Raw genomic sequence first — 22,183 nt, forward strand, 5'->3', positions numbered from 1 at the left:
ATAACCGTCATAGGGCCCAAAAAGGCCAACAAACTCGACCAATTCCATACTAGCCACTCACCCCTGCGCAAGACCATCACGGGCGAAGAACTCTTCCTCGAATCGACTTTGCATGGCCATTTGTGTCTTTCGAGAGACGTTACTTCTCCTTATGCTATTGAGAATAGCGGTCCTCTTTCCTAGTTCCCGCATAGTATTGATACTATTGCTTAGTTGGCCGAGGAGCGCGACTAGGTGAACATCGTTGCTCTGGGCGAGAACTTCGGCTGAGAAGGCGCTTTGCTCTTGTGGGTTGAGGAGAGATAAGTGTGAGAGGAGGGAGTTGATGTTTCGGAGAATCGGAAGAGATAGAGTCGCTGTTGATGTTGTTGCCTTCTGTTCATTACTGCCTTCAGATGCTGGGGATATACTGGCGACATATGATTTTATCAGCGAGATCCGGGTTTCTAGGGTCCGGATCGCATTTAGTCGGGTGTTGAGGCTGGCGATTACTGCAAGGATGTTAGTGACTGTACGTTGGCAGTGAGCATGGGAATGACTCACATTCTTCTTCCTCCGGTGACAGCACGGTAGAATCTGTCGACTGTTCTTTACTATTGTCTTTCTTATTCAGTGCACTTTGACCAGAAGAGAGTGTAGTCGGGCCATCAACAGCCGCGTTTCTCGCACTTCTAGCAACAGTATCGATGCCTATCATTTCGGCCTGCCCGGTTTCCACAAAATATGGCAGCTCCCGGAATCGTATGCTCAGTGACTGTTCTTCGCCGTCCACCTGCATCGTTTTCTCGCTTTCGGCGGCATTATCGCCCTCGTAGACGCTCTCATAGATCGTTAGTGGTAGTTTACCACCGTTTGCCGACGCGCCCTCCACCTGAGATGGATGGAATGCGAGAAACACTGCGGATTCGTTGTAGTCTTGGAGGATTTGGCGATGAATCGGGAGATGAGTTATGTTTGGACCGGATGGGGGAGCCGTTGACCACCACCCAACAAGATCAAGCGCAGGGGCTTTGTGTACATCCTTGACTGCGACAAATGATTGTCAGCTGGAGTAAATAAAGATGGAGAGTAACGTAGATTGATTTCTTACATTGTTTGACTCTTTCGTTAAACCATTCGTTTGGTAGTTGAGGGTCGCCGTTTGGTCCTTCTTCCACAATACATTCGAATGCATGCTCTAGTGTTATCTCACGTCCGTTCTGTTGGCCGAGTAGAGCTCCGAGAATGGGTCCTCTCTGCGACCGTGCGGCATGCCTGGTAATGTGGTCGGAGATTGTGAGGAGGATCAAAGGGTGCAGTTGGATATGGAGGCCCGAGTCAGACGACTTTTGGGATACGAGAGAACTTAATTGATCCGACATCTTAGGAATCGCTGTGGAGGTGTTCAGGAACCGATATTGTAGATAGTTTAGATAGGCTGTTGGGTGTTGACTTGTTTGAGTGTATGGAGAGTGCGGAGCTATGATGGCTGTTTGTCGTGTTTGCATCGCGCTTCCCCACTATCACAAAGGGTAAATGAATCGTCTCTTGAGCAACCATTTTCTACTAGTGTCGACTCATCAGCTGTGAGAAGGTGGCTACTGAGGGAGATATTTCAGACAAGATGGCAATCCCATCAATGTATAATGAGGTTGTACTTCACCTTCAACAAGTCCAAAGCGACCCCTCCACCCGCCTAGATATTCCCCTCATTGATAAGCTGAAGCTGCAGCTTACAGAGAGCACGGATAGCAGTGTCCCGGCAACTCTCTTGCCGATGATCTCACAGCTGTTTCCTGTGCTCCAGGAGGATCCCACTCCTATCACTACACTTGCTATCAAGGCTACCGCATTCACTAGCTTCACTGATCTCCGTTCTGTCGACCCTCCTATCGACTTTATTGCCGGCTTCAAGGCACCATCGCCACCCATCAATTTACTAGCCCTAGCTCTACTCAGCAAAGCCGGACAGACACCTAGCGACGCGGCCATAGTTGCTGGTGACTCCGGGCTGGTTGCTTCATTGGTGGAACTCTGGCTGACGACTTCTTCGACAGCTGTTGCCCAGGCTGCTTTTGATGCCATCTGGGCCCTACTAGAAGTTGACCTAACAAGCCCACTAGAGAATGGGGAAGGCCTCAATGAAAGGCATGAGGCCAGTGGAGGACAGGGTCTTGTCTGGAGGAGAGTCTTTACCGATAAAGACGTTTACGGACGCCTGTTCTCCTTGTGCAGTCTTACCGATAACAGCCCAGGAAGCTTGCCAAGGCGCGAGAGAACCGTATCGCAAGGCCGGCTGATGAGCTTTCTTACGAAGGCTGGTAATTTGCGTTGGGACATTATCTCAAGCTCACAAATACCCGAGATTGAGTCTAAATACAACAGTAGCAGCCTTCTACATTTCGCAGCCTGCGAAATGGTCGACCAAAATGATGTTCTAATGCATATGACCTTGTTGAACTTCTTCCATGACCTATTGGCGATTCAAGCCCCAGGACTCATTGCTCGATCCTTTGTGCAGGCGGGGTCTACCTTCTCTTCTCCTGCGCTTGATTTCCTTATTTCGCACAATCTACATTCTTGCCTTTTGAGTTACTATCTGGATGAGTCGAAGCTAGATCCCGTGGATCTGAATTACCTCTGTGGTCCTATCATGGCTTACGTTGCACAGTATGCGGAGTTGTACCCTAATCATTTTCTACAGATGCCGCCAAGCCTACAAGACCGAATACTATCGCGGATATCTGCGTCGGTAACAATTTCGTCTGCGCAGTGGGCGCATGGGCCTGTCCCAAGTGGCCAACTCAATGTGCTTTCCTCTATTCCACGAGTGTTACTTGTTGAAGCCACCAAACAAGGGTTGAATCCTGTTCTTTCTCTACCCACAAGCCCTCCCAACAAGGAGGCGTTGGACACATTGAGCAAGATCCTTCACGGGCCACCGAAACATGACCTTGCCGATACGATGGAGCTCAATACGTCTGGCCAGACAGCTACGGACTGGCATAAAGAAGCAGCGGCGGCTCGTATACTTTACTTTTTGTACTTGAACCAGCACAGCACTTTCTGGACCGACGTCGTCGCCGCAGCTGACATCTTAGCCATGAAGGATGTCTCTCTAGCAGCCATCTCATTCATGAGATCTATCATCACAGCGAACTGGGAGAAAGTATCGGTTGAATTGAATTCTCCTGTTCCAGGCACTAGGCGGTACCAACTTCCCTCTGAGCAGGGTTTGGGTAGTTTGTCCCCAGCCTCTCAAGGAGTCCTACCTTCGTCAGGTGCCTGGGCTGCCCTTACTCCACCGGCTTTGACGGTCCTGCTACCTTATCTGTTTAAAGCACCTCGCTCATATGCTGAGTTTGTCGGAGGCGGTGCGGGCGATTCACAGAATGCAGTTTGGAAAGTCGCGACAGCGAAGTACGAGGTGCTAGTGGCCCTGCACGCTCGCCTCAAGAACACGGGTGCTCAAATGGAAGGATTTGAGGATATTCTTCGTACCCTACAGCAAAGGGTAAACGAAGGACCATGGGGACCTGTAACGCAGAGCGGAAGCCTCATTGAGACTGTTGGTCTATGAAATGCATGAATTCAATGTCCTTGTGAGCGATACAATACCAGAACGTTATCAATACGTCAGCGCGCTGGAAGGTTCTCTTTTTCTCGTGACCGCACCAAAACTTGTCCATGAGAAGATTATAATACATGTTGTACTACCCTACTCTCAGGATTTATTCCTTAATTATTCCCCAATAATAGGGTTATGACCCGTAGAGCCCTGATTTCCTCTTTCGACATATCTCCGAAGGCGGTGAGCCAAACCTCCGCTATAACTTTTTTTTCCAAGCAATAAATCCCATATTATGCCTCCTCACCTTTTTCTGCCGTCGTAGAGACAACCTTCCTTGACTCACTATATCCAATTCCACGCCCATCCTAAATTAAACACCCCTTTCCCATCCACCCATTCCATGTCCCGCTTCGGAGCCAAAAAAGGCAGAAAGCTGCCCGGCGCAGAATTCTCCTGGGACAATGACCCAACCGGCGAAGCAGACACAGCACCCACCCCCCTCTACCCTGTACGTTTGGTCTCGCGCAACTGAATTAACAACCCCCCCCCCCCCAAACCCTTAAACTTGCACTTGAACGTGAAAGTGAATATGAACTCATACATCCAATTCTCATATTCCCAGAAATACACAGTCCCCACCGCAAAACCCTTAAACGCGCGCGAACAAGCCCAAGTCGATCTCTACCGTTCCCTCCGCGAACAATTCCACGATGGTCCCTATTACTCCGTGCTTGATACGGGCGTTTCGGGTTTGAAACGTACGGCCGCTGCTCGGCAGAATTTCGACCCGTTTCACGGAATGCCTTCTTACTCAGGGAAGTACCAGAAGAAGAAGAGGGGGATTCCAAAGTTGAGTGGAAGGCCTTATGGTGAGTTTATTTATTTATTTTTAGTTTTTTTTTTCTTTCTCTTTTTCTTTGTTTTTACCTTGGATGTTGGTTATGATTGTGGCTGTGGTTGTGGTGTTTGGGTTTGGGGGAAAAGGGGAGTGGAGTGATGCTTATGGAGATTGAATAGTTATGAAGTTTTTCCCGCGCGATGATCTTTGGGAGGTTATTCAGCCTAGTTATAAGCCTGGGACGGCTGTTGATGGGTATGTGGCGCGGATGGTGCGCGGGCCGCTTAAGCGGGGGTTTGAGGATGAAGAGGATGAGGAGGAAGATATTGGGAAGAGGCGGAAGACGGGGGATGAGGAGGAGGAAGGCGGTGAGAATGAAGATCTGCTGGAGCCTGAGGATGAGCAGGAGGAGGAAGAGATTATTGATGATGACTTTGAGGATGATGATGATGAGATGGGAGGTGATTATAATGCTGAGCAGTACTTTGATGGTGGAGATGATGAGTATGGAGATGATGGGTTTGGGGATGGCGGTGGTGGTGGTGGGGACGAGGATACGTATTAAGCGGGCTCTCGCTCTTGGTTTTTGAGATACCCCTTTTTCTCCTTCTGAATTTGTGTCTTATTTTATAAGCGGTGCTTTTATACGTGTGCATTTGCATGGTGGAGCGGGTTTGTATACTTTTGAGGCCGGGTTTGTTTTGATACGGAATGGTTGTAGATAGGGTTCTTACAGATAGGGATAGGGCATGGCTGGTCTCTTCGTCTATACCACTGAACGCCAATATATGTTCTATTCATGTCGTTACTGTAGCTGTCCGGTCTGCAGGTTTACTTTTTCTCCACGTACCATGCAGATGGACATGGCTACTGTGTCATTTAAAGACCTGAAGATGTCATGTCCGTCGGCAATATAGCTTCATATATGTACTGATACTTTGATAGCGTTGTTCATGCTGGGTTTGCTGACTGCTAGTGAAGGACTGTATTTGATGCGAAGTACGTTGAAGAAGGTCCCTTTATGTAACACTTCAATATTTAGGACAATTGTTGGGGAAATCTCTGTCCATAGCTCATAAGACATTATCCCCTATCTCACTTGAGTGAGGATGAACAGTGTATGTCCATCAAGGCCGACATAGTGGGAATCTTGAGTCGGCTGAACTCGCGTCCCAAATGATAGCAAAGACCTCGAAATAAATTTCAATATGGTTTGCAGATCTCGCCGTACAGTATCAAATTAAAACTCGTGGTTCCAAATGGGTTGGGCCATTGAATTGAAGTCCGAGAACTAGTCTCATGAACGAGCAGGAGAGTTGATTGCACAGGGTCGAAGCCTGACTCGTACTTCACACCAGTGGTAATGGCTGTATGACTGCAGCTTGAAATGGTTTTACTTTTTCTACCTTTGAAAAAGGATAGACTAGGAAGAAGAAATCAAGTAACGTGCCCAAAGGGAAAAAGAGAATCACAATCTCGCGTGCTTTGATCTCTGGAAAGGGAGAGTTTTCATGTTCGAGTTCGAGTAGGTGGTCACCACCGACAGTCGTGCAACATAGCGTTTAATTCTGTTGTGTACAAGCTCGACAGTGTAAACTGGTTTGAAGCATTAACTGCACCCAGATGCCCACGAGGATGTCTAGGAAACTTTAGGTCTTTGGATATTAGTCTGGCTAGAGAGTTGTTTTTATTTGGAGGCCAATATTGCTTAATAATGAGCTGGAGCTGGGCAAATATAGGTCTCACTAACGTGTTGAATTGATGTCGATGATAATCAACAGGCCAGAGCCTGGCATATGTCTACCTCCAACCGAAATTATTGGTACGTTGCACTGTGAGAGTAAAGTTTGCCTACCTTTAGGATAGGTTACAGTGCAGCAGGTTCCAGGCCTGGCGGTTCATGCCGTGTCTAGGTTAGGAGCAGTCCGAATAGGTCGGGGTTTCTAATGAAAGTGAATAGTGAACTCCGGAACGGAATATAACTGCCCCCGTCAGTTATTATAAGTAAAGGCAATCACTGTCAACTTTCTTCATTGTTTGCTTAGAAACGCTCACATGTCTGTGCCCATGATGAAGGCGTGCATCTACATCCTTTGTTCACCAGACTAATCTCATCGAACCGAAGCCCTTTCTACTTCCTCCTATCAGACCAACAAGATGCAGGCGAGAAAGGCCGCAAACTCGCTAACCCCATCCATATCAGAGATCGAGCCTGGACTGTTCATTGGGAACGCAGGAAGTTCCCATGATCTAAAAACACTTCGCGACAACGGCATCTCCGCTATTGTCTCTCTCGAAAGCGTCCGGTCCTGCTACTGGGCATCAAAAGCGTACAGAGAGATCATCCCAGAAGAGAGACATTTGTTTATTGCGTGCGTGGACACATCGGTACAGGATCTCCTCCAGCATATGAGTGATGCCTGTGACTTCATCGATAGAATGCTAGCATCAGTACAGCCACACCTGTCATCGACAACCTCAGAGTCGAGTGAAAATGTTGAACATACTCAACGTGGTGGTATCTTGGTGCATTGCGGGAAAGGCATCTCACGATCTGGAACTATCGTTGTTGCTTACCTTATGCGTAAGCATCAGATGTCTCTGAATGACGTTTTGAAACTAGTGCAAGAGAAACGCAAAGTCAAGCCGAGTGTTGCCTTTATGGAACAACTGGATATCTGGGAAAAGGTGAAATATGAAGTATGGGAGGATGCTGAGAAGATGACCGCCAAACCTCCGTACCAAGAATATCTGGACAAGCGCAAGGAGTTGATAAGCTCAAGGCTTAATGGACCATGGCCCTATTATATCGATCTTGCTTTTGGAGGGTGATGGAGCTGTTCATCATTTCTGATGGGGCTCCATAAAGATCTCTGACTTGAATAATATAGTTTGACCTTGAATCATTGGTTCGTTGGAAACGAAGTTTCTGTTGTATCAATGATTTGCTGCTTTCTGACTTAGATAGTTAATTTAATTTAGTCTTCTATGTGTTAGCTCTTTTATTATAATCATAACGCTTATACATAGACTAAGCTCGGCACAAAACGAACTTAGAACGACATCGTCGTCACTGGCGGAAAGTCTTTGTCGCAGTGCTGTGCTATGGTAGCCTAGGCCTCCAGGTTAATCACCGAAGAATACGGCAATTGGCCTTATTAGAGTCATGATGTGCATCTCAATATGAACAGGGCTCCTTGCCAAGGAAGTTAGCGAGTAACCGAGCCATCTAAGAGGCGGCACGGAGTAGAGTAAGTAACATCACGCAGGACAGTGATTGCATAACTATGCAATAACTTAAGAGGCATTATTACATAATCCGCACATAGTGGTAAATTATGCAGCGACTTCGGCCTGACGTCATTCCGTCCCACGTCGGCGAAAACGCAAAAATGGAGGGGTTATCAAACCCTCCATATATAACGAGCAGCGCGGTAAAAGCACCTGCATAATGAGCGAGAGTCCGTCTCCAAGGCCGCCTAAAAGGTCCGCTCTCGTCCTATATGGATCGGAAACCGGCAATGCCCAAGAGGTGGCCGAAGAACTGGGGGCTCTGGCCGAACGCCTACACTTCATGACTCAGGTCTCGGAGATGAACCATATCAAGCCGGTATGGTCCCCTGCTCGGTAGCCATTGGCGGTCCTATAGTATCTATGCTAATTGTGGTGTACTAACCTAGGAGACATTGAGCTCGTATACTATTGTTATATTTGCTCTCTCGACGACGGGGCAGGGGGATCTGCCTGCGAATGCGCGGACGTTCTGGAGATCTTTGCTTTTGAAGAGGCTTTCGTCGACATTTTTGGAGGGGGTTAGGTTTACGTCGTTTGGGCTAGGGGATAGTTCTTATCCTAAGTGAGTTGTGCATGGCTTGGGGTTTAATTTTGGGGTTCTAATTATTCTCAAGATTCAATTGGGCTTCGCGCAAGCTGTGTAAGAGATTGGTTCAGTTGGGCGCAAGTGAAGCATATCTTAGCGGGGAGGCCGATCAACAGCATCCCGAAGGGTTCGTGACCTTTTTACTTCCCTACGGTCCTGTCCGTAATATTTATTGATGATCTTTTAGACTTGAAGGGACGTTTATTCCTTGGATAACCGATTTCCGCAAGCACTTACTGGACACATACCCTCTTCCTGAAGGCCAGCATCCGATACCGGAAGATGTTCAACTGCCCCCGAAATGGGTTCTACAACTACAGGATGGAAGCCTGTCACCGAAGATTAAACCTAGGACGCAGGGACAGCGTACTTCGGTCGAGAATTCGAAGTCACGACTTGAGCATGATCTCCGACCAATTCCCGATACCTTGACTGCAACACTTACTCAAAATAAGCGTGTGACTCCACCAAAGCACTGGCAAGATGTACGACATGTATCTTTGACGGTTTCTGATTCCGTCGCTTACGTTCCTGGCGACATGATCTCTATCATGCCCAAGAACTTCGCCGAAGATGTTCATGCCCTGATCCAGATGATGGGCTGGGAAGACCAGGCCGATCAATTGGTCTCGTTGGTCCCTGCCGATACTCAGCACCCCGCTGAAGACCTACCGTTGCCGCCGATCCTGAGCCTCGAGTCATATCCAAAGCTGACGCTACGCGCGCTTATTATGGACTACCTAGACATCCGAGCGATCCCTCGGCGAAAGTTCTTCTCGGAGATTGCCCACTACACTGACGATGAGATGCAGAAGGAACGCCTTCTCGAATTTACCAACCCCGAATTCTTGGATGAGCTCTGGGATTACACTTCGCGGCCGAGACGTAGCATCCTTGAGGTACTACATGAGTTTGATACGGTAAAGATCCCATGGCAACATGCGACTTCGGTCTTTCCCATCCTCCGAGGGCGGCAATTCAGCATTGCCAGTGGGGGAGAGCTGAAGAGGACACCCGAAGGCGGAGCAAAGTTCGAACTATTGATCGCCATCGTGAAATATAAAACAATAATCAAGAGGATCAGAGAGGGTGTCTGCACAAAGTACATCTCGGTGCTTCAACCGGGGAGCACCTTGAAGGTACATCTGCAGCGCGGAGGCCTGAATTCTTCCTTGGGTCAACTGACTGGGCCAACGGTGCTGGTTGGCCCCGGCACAGGAGTCGCACCGTTACGGTCTATGATCTGGGAGAAAGCTGCCTTAGTCAAGGCTTATAAGGAAGAAAATGGCGGGGCTGAGCCTTCTATTGGACCTACCATTCTTCTCTTTGGGGGCCGCAATCGGGATGCAGATTTCTTCTTTGACGAGGAATGGCAGCAGTTGAGTAAGCTGGTTAAGTTAGAGGTCTTAGCGGCGTTTTCCAGGGACCAGAAACAAAAGGTTTATGTACAGGACGTTATCCGAGACAACCTTGGGTTCTTCTTTAGACTCTTGCATAACATGTCTGGATCGGTGTATGTATGTGGTTCGTCAGGGCGGATGCCGCAAGCTGTCCGGGAGGCCCTGGTCGAAGCATTCCAGAATGGTGGGGAAAGGGAAGGCGGACGCTTCAGCAGAGAAGAGGCCGAAGAGTACTTGCTTGGTATGGAGAAGTCAGGGCGGTACAAGCAGGAGACCTGGTAATAGAGGTAAGAATCACATGCTATGGACATGAATGTCTGAGAGAGAGAGAGTGTGTGTGAATAAGCCTCAAGGACACGATGAAATGAACGGTATAGACACATGTATAACGAAAAATAAAACAAATTGAGCAAATCTACAGTACAAAACATCATCCCCGCCTCCACTGACTCATATACATTTACACATAGCAAACAGCCATAAAGCATGTCGCCGTAACCTCGGTTGGAAGCGGAGGGGTTGAAGCGGAAATGGTTGAGAGTCTCGGGCCGCATCGGCGCAACCGCAGCTTTACCTTCACTCCGCCTTGAAAGTCACCTGCAACTGCCCCGGATCTTGCTCCGACGCATCGGTCCTCACTCACACCCTCTCCCAAATACCTCGCTTTTTACTTCCCAAAAAAAGCCCCTAGCCCTCCATTGGCTTAACAGATTGAAAGAAACCGTCACAGTATCGCCCATAATGGCCAGTGGTTTGCGCATCTTGGTACCCGTCAAGCGGGTGATCGACTACGCGGTGAGTTTTTGTTCTTCCTCCGTCTTCGGTGAAAGAGTCACTTCCGTCGAACATGCCTGCACCCGCTCAACATCGCCGCTGCAAACGAGCCCCAACATGTTCAATTCTAATCGGGCGATTTGAAAAAAAAAATTTAGATCAAGCCCCGTATCAACAAGGCCCAGACCGGCGTCGAAACAGCGGGTGTCAAGCACTCGCTCAACCCATTCGATGAACTCTCCATCGAGGAGGCCGTCCGTCTGCGCGAGCGCAAGGGTCCCCTAAAAGTTGACAACATCCTCGCTCTCTCCGCCGGCGGAGCTAAGTGCGCCGATACCCTCCGCACGGCCATGGCCATGGGTGCCGACCGCGCCTTCCACGTCGACGTCCCCGATTCCAACGATGGGGGCCTGGAGCCTCTTACCGTGGCGAAGATGCTGAAGGAGGTGGTCAAGAAGGAGAATATTAACCTGGTGCTGCTCGGGAAGCAGGCTATTGATGGCGACCAGGGTCAGACTGGTCAGATGCTCGCTGGGCTGTTGGGCTGGCCTCAGGCGACGCAGGCTAGCAAGGTGGACGTTAAGGATGAGCAGGGGACTGTGGAGATCACGCATGAGGTTGATGGTGGTATTGAGACTCTGAAGGCTAAGCTGCCTCTAGTTATTACTACCGATTTGCGGCTCAATGAGCCGAGGTATGCTACTCTGCCGAACATTATGAAGGCGAAGAAGAAGCCGTTGGAGAAGAAGACATTAGCGGATTTTGGGGTCGAGGATAAGAAGCGGTTGAAGACGCTGAAGGTTACTGGTAAGATATCTTTTCCTTTTACTGATTGGGTTCGGTCGAATGTGTTTCTAACTGTGTGCAGAACCCCCGGCTCGCCAGGGTGGCGGTAAGGTTGAGGATGTCGATGGACTGATCGGAAAGCTGAAGGAGCTGGGCGCTCTGTGAGCCCGGAGAGATCGTATAGTGTATGTTTATGATTACTTAGACTTGGTCTACTAGCCAGTAGACTCCCATAACCTCTTTGTTCATTTCTCCCTCAAATATAGTTCCTGACGTGTCGGAATCAACTACTGCATTGATCAGTTCAGGGGGGAAATATCCTAGATAGGTTGGCCTCGTGATTTAGTCACCACCAACAAATAACTAGACAATCCTGAAACCCAGGATAGACCTCGCCAACAAATTCCAGACCCTTTCTAGCGGCAAACTAGTTTAAGTTTTTTTCAACAGAATGGAATGAACTCAAGTATAGTCTCGTTGAATCGATACATCCAAAGGAACCCGATTATTCTGGGAAATGATACATCAGATCGCGGGTAATGCGAACTTATAGCCAAGCATGGGTGGCGTTGATAAAAAGTCTCGTGGGGATTTCAATGAATAGAATAATCGAAACTCTATCGTCTATTTCGTATCGTGACGATATCTTGAGTGGGTTGATGGGAAAGTGTCCAGGGATTCAATCTCTATCTTTAGATAGTTGGTGACTGACAGGTCTTAGTGCCATATGGGTGCAAGCACTAGTGTCACGGCACTTTCGGGGGCCAGATTTGCTACTCAATCGTATCTAAAGAATCTTTTTTTGGCATTTGCCTCCTAGAAATAGACCGAGGTGGATAAAAGAAGACAGTGCACGATTTTGGAATCGACTAATCGAGTCTATTTGGTACTGGATAAAATGCCAACAAATAATAATGAACTTAATCAGACGATCTTCAATTTATCAGGGGGAAGTTGGGGAAAAAGCAAAGAAAGGAAAGAAAAGAAAAGAGGAACCTTAGGCTAGTCAAGGCTAAACTAGCTGTCGACTCAATTACCTACTTTGGACTACACAGGAGATCTATGCTTTCCGGGGTATAGCAGAGGCTTGATTACGGCACGGCACGTCCGGTAGTATTCTGAGCAGATTGGTTAAGTTGCCTGGCAGATTACACACTTATTACTTAAGTTTATCGGTCGAGGCACATGAGATGAGCCCTTGTGGAGCGTCCCTATGATCTTTCAGATACACAGTCTAATTAGGGCGGGGCGATGAACAGGAGGCTAAGTCAGTGGACCTCATCAATCTCAGTGGGTCTTGTGAGGTTCGTGACGGAGTGAATGTGTTCTTGCTACACGTGATGCAGAGAGAGAAGTTCTGATATGGATGAGGTTCATGACTGGTCATCTCCAGATAGATTCTCACAAACGAAGAGGCGGACAATGTCCAGCCCTGAATCAGGATGTAACAAATTTTTTTCTATTTCTAGATCAGAGAGTGAAGCAAAGTGGGACTCTTGGAAAGAGAAAAAAAGAAAAGAAACAGATTAGGTGTACACTGGGAAAGTGATAGTATGGGTTCTGTCCAAGTGATGTATAGAGAAAGTATGCACTACTGCTTACTACTATAACAAACACATACTAGGGACTACCTAACCCCAACTATACACACTAACCATACCACGAACAGTTAGTAAGGTGCTGTCACTCAGAACTATTCATGTCAATCTCTGACGGCGCTATGTGGAGAATCAACACCAGTCATGCGTCTCCCAAGTTCCCAACAAGCGTATACTAGGGTAGTCGGTCGGATCCCGGGACACTGGCGACGATCTGAGTATTTCCTTTTCCGGAAGGATTCGAGCTCAGGTGGATGGATCACCCTCATGGAAGACCGGGATATCTCCCTGATAGTAGAAAAAAAAAAAGCAATAACCTCACTAGCAACCGATAACCTGCTTCAGACCCCAGATCATGGCTGTAGACGGGGTTGTACGCACTGCACCATTAGCCCTGATCCAGTTTTGGGAAGGAAAAAAGAAAACAAGAGACCCTTCCAAACAAAACAAAACGAAAACAACAACAACAAAAAAGATCGTTGATAAAAAAGAATTTCGAAAAAAAAAAAAAATCCCCGAAACTATCGAAACGACTACTGCATCCCTTCCATGGAATTTCAATCAGACCTGTCATGAAACGGTGGTGGAATCAGGAAGGTTTGAAGGCAAATCCCTTGGCTAGGGCTTCATGAGCCCCGGAGAATTGACGAGCGGAAAGGGAGAAGACAGGAGACCAAATCTAAAACTTCAGGGTGTGGCTGGGGGCTGAAAGGGATGAAGAGAAAGAATTGGAGCTGTCATATTTATCGCCTGAGCGATCGGCTCCTTTCATGCTATCTTTGTGTGTGTGTCTCTCTCTTTCTCCCATGGGGTGTCTCTCATGTGAATGTAGGGATATCACCATTGGTTTGAAGGGTTTTATTTCTTTCTAGAAAATTTCCATGCTCTCGTTAAGAACCAATTGGGCGGAGGGTTTGCCTTAAAAAAAAATTTGGGTGCATTATGTCGTATTTCAGGTAGGAATATTGGTACGGAAGTGGACGGATGGATGCCTTGGGTATTATACTTCCTCGATTAGCAATACTAATCGGGACGGAAATTTGCAGCCTGGCGTCATTGTTTGGTTCCTTTAATGAGGATGGAGCTGGGCCGTGTTACAGAGGGGAGATTAAGACAGAGAGTACAGCACATCCATAGATACATACAGACAGACCAACATTAATCCATTCATACATACCTAGTGTCCATGTAGGTAATGAATGTATGTGTGTATGTAAGCAACATAGAAAGAAAAATGCCCAGGAAAAGATCGCAATACGACAAAGGCATTGATCGACGGAAATTATAGGGCTAAATGTCCATTAATCGATCGGGGCTCCATCCAATCATGTTGTTAACTTTGAAGTGGACTAGTAATTTTGCCAATAAATCTACGTTAAATTTTTTTTTCCCTTTAATATTTTTTCTAATTTAACTAACTCCACATCGGATCGATCTCTGCTTATCAAGTGATGACGACGTTACGCAGGTTGAGGTCAAGTCGATGATGACATGCTTCAGTCCACTCTCTTTCCTTTTCCTTTTTCTTCCTTGGGCTCTGCCATCTATCGGCTTCATTTTTGGGTATTTTGATTTGTTTTGCTTTAAGGGACATTTCCCTAGTACTGTTTCTGTACGCCGGTTCCTGGACCTGTTCCAAGATTCTTTCTTTTGTTCTGTCCAATATATCTACTAAGCATTCTTATCCATTCCGCTCCCATCCATCCGGATTTCTTCGCTTCTCATCCCTCTCAGCTCCAAGCCACTGGCGCCACTCGCATTGACTCTTATTTGAACGATGCTCACTCCGAACCAGCATTATCTTGCTGGCTTTGGTTACAGATTCATCGTGGGAGGTTCCTACTATTTGAATTCATTTAATTAATGCCCAATCCTCCTTTTTAAAGAATTTTTTTTTTTTTTTTTTTTTTTTTTTAAAAAAAAAAAACCATTTCTTTGAAATATAATAATTATCACGACTACTCCCACCACTTCCATTTATTATTTATCTAACAAACAAGCTACCTGGATCCCCTTTCTTCTCGAAGAATCTACTCTTACTCCACTCCCAGTGTTTCTGAACTGCCTGCGGTTACCCGTGAAGCTATATTAATAAATAAACGTCCCTTGGTTCCCTTTCGCATACCTTCCTTGCTCCGGTTACTATATCGATTCGACTTCTGAGAGATCCCCCCTTCCAACCGTCTAGATATTATTGAAAAAGACTGGACCCCTTGTTCACAAGTTTGTCCAAGGTAAGCTGGTCCCTTTCCCATGGTGCCTGGGCGTGGATGTTCCATGGTTCTATCTCCCTTTCATGCGTACTCTGCATCGCCACCCTACCTCATCATTAACCGGCTGGTCTCGAACACGGATCGAGCGGAGCAAGAACATCAAACTGACTTTTTATTCCTTCTTCTGCCCGCAATGTAGTTCTTCCTTCCAAATCTTGCAAATTTCTTTGCACATATTCAACGTCTCCGTTCTTGCAGTCTACCTGCATTCCGGAGCCTTTCTGCCACGCATACCTCGGCTGTGTCAGCGACGCTCTGCTTCCGTTTGCTGTCTCATCTTACGTTTTCCGCGTCGCATTAGGAAATCAAGGGCAGCCAATCGTGTTGCAGATTAGCCTGCATTCGACGCATCGATATCCGCATTTGAGTTATAGAGGTGCTGCCCTCCTCCCGGACGGTTTGTCCAGGACTTTGATTTTGTCCACTCACCTCCAGCCTTTCTTTATGTGCGGCGTATAGATCAGTCGCAAATCGTCACGATGGCCCCCTCATTTTGGGAAAGGACGAAGGGGACCTCCAAAAAGGGGTTTGATAAAGCATGGCATACTCTCGACAAACTGGGGGACCCTGTGAACCGCTTGTCCAATCGGGTCGGGGCCGAGGCCTTCTGGCCGATGACCCTGGACAGAGAAAGCGACAAAGCGGCTCGCATCTTACGAAGCTTTTGCAAGGATGGCTTTTACGCCGACGAAGAGACCGAGAAACCAAAGACAGATAGTGTAAAAAGTGACAAGATCGATCGCCCGAAGGGCAAGCAACGGGTTCTGAAAAAGATCCCTTCTGAGGTCATCCAGCGCGCCAAAGGGCTTGCCATCTTCACCACTATGCGTACGGGCCTCTGGCTCAGCGGTTCTGGTGGAAGTGGTGTCCTTCTCGCTAGGATTCCGGAGACCGGCGAGTGGAGTCCTCCCTCCGGTATCATGCTTCACACAGCGGGCATCGGTTTCTTGGCAGGTGTGGACATCTATGACTGCGTGGTCGTGATCAATACTTTCGAGGCACTAGAAGCGTTCAAAAAGGTTCGTTGTACACTGGGTGGAGAGGTTAGCGCTTCCGCAGGCCCAGTTGGTATGGGCGGCGTGCTCGAATCGGAGGTCCACAAACGACAGGCTCCTATTTGGACCTATATGAAAAGTCGGGGTCTTTATGCCGGTGTGCAAGTAGATGGGACAATTATTATCGAGCGCACTGACGAGAACGAACGCTTCTATGGCGAGCGCATATCGGTGACTGATATCTTAGCTGGCAAAGCGAAACGTCCGCCGGCATCCATTAAGACTCTTATCCAAACGATCAAGGCAGCCCAAGGTGACAAAGATGTCGATGAAAGTCTAGTCCCATCAGCGGGAGAGCCAACGCCCGGGGATGTAGACCTACAACCGGCCTCTGGTAGTACTTCCCCTCACCATTTTGGGATTCCTGCCGCAGATGACCCCGATCCTTTTGGCGTGAAGGCCTTGGAGGCTGAGGGCCTCTTCATTCGCGAAGCAGGAACGAAGACCCGTCCACATGTGGACAGTTTCGAATTCCGACCTAGTCCGTCAAGTCCTATCTATGCGACTTTCCGACGCAGCGTTGATAGTTCACCTCGTAATAGCTGGCGGGCTAGTGTACAGAGTTACGCCAGCAATGACAGAGGCACCCAGACAGATGAGCCACCGACGGCTCCGACTTCCATCAGCCGGGCCTCCTCCCGAAGCAATCGAGACTGGGCAGAGCGAAATCCGTGGGATCATGACGAACGGGGTTGGGAAACTGTTATCCCTGAGAATCCCGCAGACCACCCTCAAAAAGTCAACCACAGTAATAATGAGGACCTAGTGGACGATGACGACGTTGAAGTTCATGAGGTCAGCAGCGCCACCGTCACAAAATGCGACAGCTATCCTAGTTCACCAGTCTCCCTAGAGGATTTAACCCCATCGACGAACCCCAAGCGCCAGTCACCCACCTTTACCCGAGCACGATTAGTGACAATCCCCAAGAGGCCTCCTCCTGCACTGCCGCCACGGAACCCTTATCGGGGTTCCGGTTCGATGTCGACTCCGGCCTCGCCCACTGCTGCTCCTCCGTCTCCGAGCAAGCGGTCTGTGGCATCAAGCTCGGGAAAGGGCGCGATGGACGGCTTTGCTGAGTTGCCGCTGGACCTGAAAAATGACACGTCTAGCATCTCGTCCGCCGAGCCTTCCCCATCACCCCATAAGAGCACTTTCTACAGGGATGAACTTCACTCCATCTCGACTGTCGACACATCGGATTATGCATCAGATGGAGGCTTCAGCGCTAAAGATGCTTCGGTCACCGATACTAGCCCATCCAAGACCGATAACATCGAACACACTTTGGAGGACATAACCGACAACACCCTTTCCAAGCTTCAACACACCCACACATCTGACGTTGCGATGGCAACTGGAGCCGAACTGGAGCCATCGAAGACTATCACTGAAAATAGCCACCAGCCTGCAATGCACTCACTCACCTGAACGCTTTTTCTCTCCTCGTCGTCCTCCGACGACCTGCTGTATATATTACGTGCTGGCATATCTCCTTTGGATTGTTGTCCAATTGTAAATGACAGCGTTACAAGCATCCTACTACATATTTTCGGTACGAAGCTCGAGAGAGACCTCGAACTGACCGTTGTACTTTTTTTTTTCCCCCTTCTCTTTCTCTTTCTTTGGCGCCCTCTCTTCTGCAATTCGCATCTATCTGTTGTTTTTTATTAGCGTGCGCTCTGTGTTGGTAGCTTTGGACGTTCGGGATGGAACACTTGGGAGTCATGGGTTTCTTATATTTATTGAATGATGAATGGGGTTGGATGTATCCCTTGGTCAAGGGCAGCGGGAATCTTGGTTATATGGGTTTGGACGCCACTTTATATCCCCTTTTGTTATTTGCTCATGACGGAGTCCCGAGTCTAGTTGTATGGTCTTTAATGAAAAACAATCGTATGCCAAATATCCACTATCCCCCCACAAATTGTAACAGAAGAACGAGTTCGGTGTAACCCGATATATTTTCCCTCAAGCCCGCGAGAAACGTATCCAGCATAGCAGCAACAGAACCACAGTGGCCACCTCCCCAAATCCACGCATACGGAAATACTAACCTCCAGACAACACAACACTAGTGAAAAGGGCCAGCCATCTATTCCACGCACCAAAACAAAAGGAACCCCCCTCAAAAGAAGACAAAAAAAAAACAAAAAAAAAAAAACAACTTTATAAAATCAACCACGCCACCCCAACCCTCCTTCCAGCCCCCATACTCTCCCCACTATCCACATAAACAGCCCCCAGTATCGCCTCCACCGTTGTCGCCATAACCCTATCCGGGACAATGTCGCCCGGGAATGACCCGTACAGGAACCCATCGAGCCCCTTCCGGAACCCCGTTCTGGCTAGATACCTGTTGTTGGCTGTTGTGATGTGGATTTCGGTGATTTGGCCTACACAATACGGTTAGCTAGCTAGGCTCATAAGTGGTTTATGAGGGCGAGGGTGAGGGTGGATGTTATACCTCTTGTGGCTTGGGCATCGTAGCCGTCTGTGACGAGGACGAGACGAATTGCTGCATCGCCGATTTGGGAGAGGTCCTTTTGGCCATCGATGTGGTAGGGGTAGGCGATTGGGATTGAGCTGGGGGTGCGGAGGGCTTCATGGAGGGTTACCGGGTTGGTGAGGTGATAGTTTGTTATTTTCTTTTTTTTTTTTCGATGGAGGTTGTGCGGTTTGTTACTGAGGCGTGGAGGGTGGACATTTTGGTCTGTTGGGGGTATAGTCATTATGGCCGCTGGTCAAGGGAGAGTGAGGGATGGTGATTAGAAGAGGGTGCTTAAGCGTGTTCTATGGTAGGGCTGTCTTGTGATGTGTGTGTTGATGGTGAGTGTTAGAGCGTCCTGAGGAAGGTCATCGCATAAATGATGTTGGCGATGGCTTTGGGAAGGGTAGTGAGATGCACTGGAAACTATCCACTATGGACGGAATGAGCACCGCGCATAGATTAAACATACTTCGCGGTTGTATTAGAAGGAAGATACTATTAAAAGGAAGACAGAGCTAACTTAACGAAGTCAAGAGTTCTAATAGAGTATGTCCCACCTGAACACGCGAGTTACCCTGTAGAAACCTTTCACGATCTGTACACATCAATGTGGGTTCCGCTAAGCTAAGAAAAGTGCGAACTAGCTGGCTACTAGGTAAGCCCAACTATGAAGTTGCCATCAAAGAAAAAGGCGCTATAGTTAAGACTACTCTGTCATGTTGGAAACGACTCTCTTTACAGTCAACAACCAGTATAGTTTGAAGATAAAGCAGAGCTACACGATATATTTGATTCAGTCAATACAGAGCTCAGGTTCTTAAGTTCGGATCAATTTCTGGTTCTCTTCAAACCCTTCAACCTCATTTTTTCATGTGTTTCACATCCATACCGTCTACAATCCGGAAGCTTTCGGTTTCTCGAATTATTACACAACTTCCCATTTCTCTACATAGAATAACGTTGGTGCCATCTATGAGACAGTTCCGAAACCAGAACACCCAAGGATATATATACACCATTGATACACGGGTAGACTGAGCATATATTCCCCAACATGTCATCATCGTGAAGCCACCTCGAGAGAACTACTTTTCGCCTGCAGGCACGTGCCCCGTCGTTATAAAACCCTAGAGACAATTTTTTTTATTATTAGCTTCCTGGTTTCGCGCACGGTAGTGCTAAATGGCAAGGGATCATAGGTAACTGGCTAATGGGCTCATCCCCGAGATACGCTCAGAAAACACCATTTAGATCATGTCCCTCAACTGATATGTTTCTGCTATTAAGCTATGAGACATATTTGTCTGGTCTTGGGTGACTTGCGGCTGTTTCTAGAGGGGTTTCGTGGGTGTGGGGAGAGGGAACTTGGGGGTATTTTCGATCAGTGATGATTGCGATACTGTCCAAAACGAACCATACACGGTGCTATGCATCGGTATGGAATGATGAGAGCTTGCCTGAGATAAAGGGATAATTTCTTAGCTGTGTGATGGTATGATGGTATGAAGAGGAGTGAGAGGAGAAGATGGGATCTAGAGGAAGAAGGGATGAGCGTTTTGATCTATGTTTCCTTGTTTCTACGGAAGGGAGGGTGTTTGTATGTAGTCTTTAGAAAGGCGAGCTCTCACGGTCTTGAGGGTCTAAGGGTCTTTCGTTAATGGGAAGGTACGAGTTTGATAATGGAGATGTATAGGTACCAATGGTAAGTAGCCTGCTTTTTATGGATGGGAATCAAAGATATTAGGGAGGAACTACTGGAAAGACTTTCAGTTTCGAATCTACTAGGGAAATTTATGACTAAGGCAAGGCATCTAATCTAGGAATTGTGTCGGAAAAGAACACCCGTTGTTAGAATAAAAATGAAGCCTTAAGAGTATGCTACACGACGAGCATTTCGGTCAACAACGTAAAGCACTAGATAATGATGTACAACAAGCATTTTAAAAGCGCAAATTTATCCCTCTCAGCTCATGCACCGTATTAATCGATAGTATCTAACTACGGACATCATAAGATGTGATGAATGGCTGTTGTTCCTTTGTAGCATGGTATTGCTCCGCTGATGCCAGATAAGAAAAGATTCTTAAGCTCAGGTGCATAGAACTAGAGAACTTAAAATTCCTTAATAAAAATATTCAGTCATGTCCATCTAGAATTTGCTGAGTAAAGGGCGATCTACTGTGTGTTTGACAAAGAAATGAGGTTAGCGGGTGCATATATATATATATATTTATATAATAATAAATATATATACTGGAAAGTCTACCCTGTATACTATCAAAAAATATTGCAAACGCAGTAGGCACGGAGTGACGAAGATCCCTTTAGAAAGGATAGAGACTTCTAATATTGACAACGTCGTTCTCCAAGGTTACACGGAACGCCACCCGAGCGCATAGACGCTTCCTATAAACTTGGCTCCCAATCATGTTGTACAGGTGCTACGCCGAGGTCGTAATAACCTGTCTCAGATTGCGCAATGTGTGCGTGTAACCTGTGGCGGTCCTAGTACGGTACGAATGCTTGCGCAAGAGCAAATTCATTACTTCGGATATAATATGGGTTGAAGGTAGATTGGTACTGAGGGTTAGACTTTCTTCGCGGGTGCCCTGTGGTTCATGGGGGAAGAAGTAGGGCATGAAGGTCAACTACCTAGGAAAACTTTATATCCGGCAACCGAACGCCGATCGTTCGGTGATCAGCCGACCCCGTTGGAGTCCACGCATTAAAGTGTCTTGAACTAGTATCCAAATTGGCATTTAAAAATTTCTTCAAAACCCTTATCAACTATCTAGGAGGCTGTGTTGAGGAAGGTAGAATAACCCCCCCCTCACTTTATCTTGATGATAAGTGCCAATGCTCCAAGACGGAGGATATAGTACATTTACGAGTACGTAGTAGTTTGGTCCCTGACTCGGCCGAATAGTAGGATTCGAAAGGATCATATCACCGTCTAATCAAGCCCCTCATGAAGGAGGAAGATGTTGTATAGTTTGGGAGCCGCCTTAACCGCATGCGTGGTTGGTGGATTTAGACGCGCCTCAATCTCCTCAGGGTACTCAACTGTAGTAGTAGTTAGTAGACGAGGGATAACTTTGTACTCAAGGTATTTTGGCTCTCCTACTATACTATACCTGCTACGTCATAGCGCTCAATTCAAGAGGATGAAAAAAAAAATAAATAAATATTGACTTTGACGCCCGCATTAGCTCTGCTGGACTTCCGTTATGGGCTTATCGCATGAGGGGGATGTCGATCATGTACAGCCTGCACTGCACTGCACTGCAATGCGCTGGAATCCTGGTGGGTTTGCTGTATGATGGCTCACAGTACTGCAGCCCCTCCCCCCCTTCGATCTGGAATGTGTCTTCTAAATTGCAGGGTAGAGGCAGCCGCCGGGGTATTCAGCGTGATCAGAAAAAAAAAAAAGTTAGAGGGAATGAGTATGACGTAGGAGCGCCATCGGAGATTCAAGAGGAGCCGTGAAACCCAGCGATTTAGCAAAGGGCAAAAGAGAGAGAAGTAACGCTTTTGGGAG

At 47.5% G+C, this 22,183-nt stretch overlaps 9 protein-coding genes across 9 annotated transcripts; 7 read left to right on the forward strand and 2 right to left on the reverse strand.

The window, feature by feature from the left end:
* Window positions 1-57: 57 nt before the first annotated feature.
* Window positions 58-1,361, reverse strand: BDW43DRAFT_321932 (COP9 signalosome complex subunit 6; the record flags this gene model as incomplete). The annotated part of the gene is made up of 3 exons (XM_032049449.1): window positions 58-491; window positions 544-1,026; window positions 1,091-1,361. The coding sequence occupies 3 exons, from the start codon at window positions 1,359-1,361 to the stop codon at window positions 58-60; spliced, it is 1,188 nt and encodes a 395-aa protein (XP_031904450.1).
* A 194-nt stretch (window positions 1,362-1,555) lies between these two features.
* On the forward strand, window positions 1,556-3,698 carry BDW43DRAFT_263788 (uncharacterized protein). The gene has a single exon (XM_032040598.1). The coding sequence runs from the start codon at window positions 1,604-1,606 to the stop codon at window positions 3,557-3,559; it is 1,956 nt and encodes a 651-aa protein (XP_031904451.1). The 5' UTR covers window positions 1,556-1,603; the 3' UTR covers window positions 3,560-3,698.
* Window positions 3,699-3,872: 174 nt separating this feature from the next.
* On the forward strand, window positions 3,873-5,411 carry BDW43DRAFT_263789 (DNA-directed RNA polymerase III subunit C31). The gene is made up of 3 exons (XM_032040599.1): window positions 3,873-4,058; window positions 4,173-4,419; window positions 4,568-5,411. The coding sequence occupies exons 1-3, from the start codon at window positions 3,951-3,953 to the stop codon at window positions 4,951-4,953; spliced, it is 741 nt and encodes a 246-aa protein (XP_031904452.1). The 5' UTR covers window positions 3,873-3,950; the 3' UTR covers window positions 4,954-5,411.
* Window positions 5,412-6,545: 1,134 nt separating this feature from the next.
* On the forward strand, window positions 6,546-7,220 carry BDW43DRAFT_307135 (dual specificity protein phosphatase family protein; the record flags this gene model as incomplete). The annotated part of the gene is made up of 1 exon (XM_032046182.1): window positions 6,546-7,220. One exon carries the CDS (start codon window positions 6,546-6,548, stop codon window positions 7,218-7,220), a length of 675 nt encoding a protein of 224 aa, XP_031904453.1.
* A 619-nt stretch (window positions 7,221-7,839) lies between these two features.
* On the forward strand, window positions 7,840-9,950 carry tah18 (NAPDH-dependent diflavin reductase; the record flags this gene model as incomplete). The annotated part of the gene is made up of 4 exons (XM_032046183.1): window positions 7,840-7,998; window positions 8,069-8,244; window positions 8,297-8,395; window positions 8,456-9,950. 4 exons carry the CDS (start codon window positions 7,840-7,842, stop codon window positions 9,948-9,950), a joined length of 1,929 nt encoding a protein of 642 aa, XP_031904454.1.
* A 459-nt stretch (window positions 9,951-10,409) lies between these two features.
* BDW43DRAFT_297317 (electron transfer flavoprotein subunit beta/FixA family protein) lies at window positions 10,410-12,342 on the forward strand (the record flags this gene model as incomplete). Its single annotated transcript, XM_032044366.1, has 4 exons — window positions 10,410-10,463; window positions 10,601-11,249; window positions 11,311-11,389; window positions 12,309-12,342. The coding sequence occupies 4 exons, from the start codon at window positions 10,410-10,412 to the stop codon at window positions 12,340-12,342; spliced, it is 816 nt and encodes a 271-aa protein (XP_031904455.1).
* A 1,912-nt stretch (window positions 12,343-14,254) lies between these two features.
* BDW43DRAFT_263798 (uncharacterized protein) lies at window positions 14,255-14,750 on the forward strand. Its single transcript, XM_032040600.1, is given in 2 exon segments — window positions 14,255-14,716; window positions 14,730-14,750. The coding sequence occupies 1 exon segment, from the start codon at window positions 14,310-14,312 to the stop codon at window positions 14,499-14,501; it is 192 nt and encodes a 63-aa protein (XP_031904456.1). The 5' UTR covers window positions 14,255-14,309; the 3' UTR covers window positions 14,502-14,716; window positions 14,730-14,750.
* A 120-nt stretch (window positions 14,751-14,870) lies between these two features.
* Window positions 14,871-17,724, forward strand: BDW43DRAFT_180600 (lipid-binding SYLF domain-containing protein). Its single transcript, XM_032038864.1, has 2 exons — window positions 14,871-15,060; window positions 15,401-17,724. Exon 2 carries the CDS (start codon window positions 15,579-15,581, stop codon window positions 17,583-17,585), a length of 2,007 nt encoding a protein of 668 aa, XP_031904457.1. The 5' UTR covers window positions 14,871-15,060; window positions 15,401-15,578; the 3' UTR covers window positions 17,586-17,724.
* A 599-nt stretch (window positions 17,725-18,323) lies between these two features.
* BDW43DRAFT_307139 (ribonuclease III domain-containing protein) lies at window positions 18,324-18,886 on the reverse strand (the record flags this gene model as incomplete). The annotated part of the gene is made up of 2 exons (XM_032046184.1): window positions 18,324-18,550; window positions 18,622-18,886. The coding sequence occupies 2 exons, from the start codon at window positions 18,884-18,886 to the stop codon at window positions 18,324-18,326; spliced, it is 492 nt and encodes a 163-aa protein (XP_031904458.1).
* Window positions 18,887-22,183: the final 3,297 nt, after the last annotated feature.

Source organism: Aspergillus alliaceus, assembly GCF_009176365.1.
Source record: "Aspergillus alliaceus strain CBS 536.65 unplaced genomic scaffold BDW43scaffold_5, whole genome shotgun sequence".
Taxonomy (NCBI): Eukaryota; Fungi; Ascomycota; class Eurotiomycetes; order Eurotiales; family Aspergillaceae; genus Aspergillus; species Aspergillus alliaceus.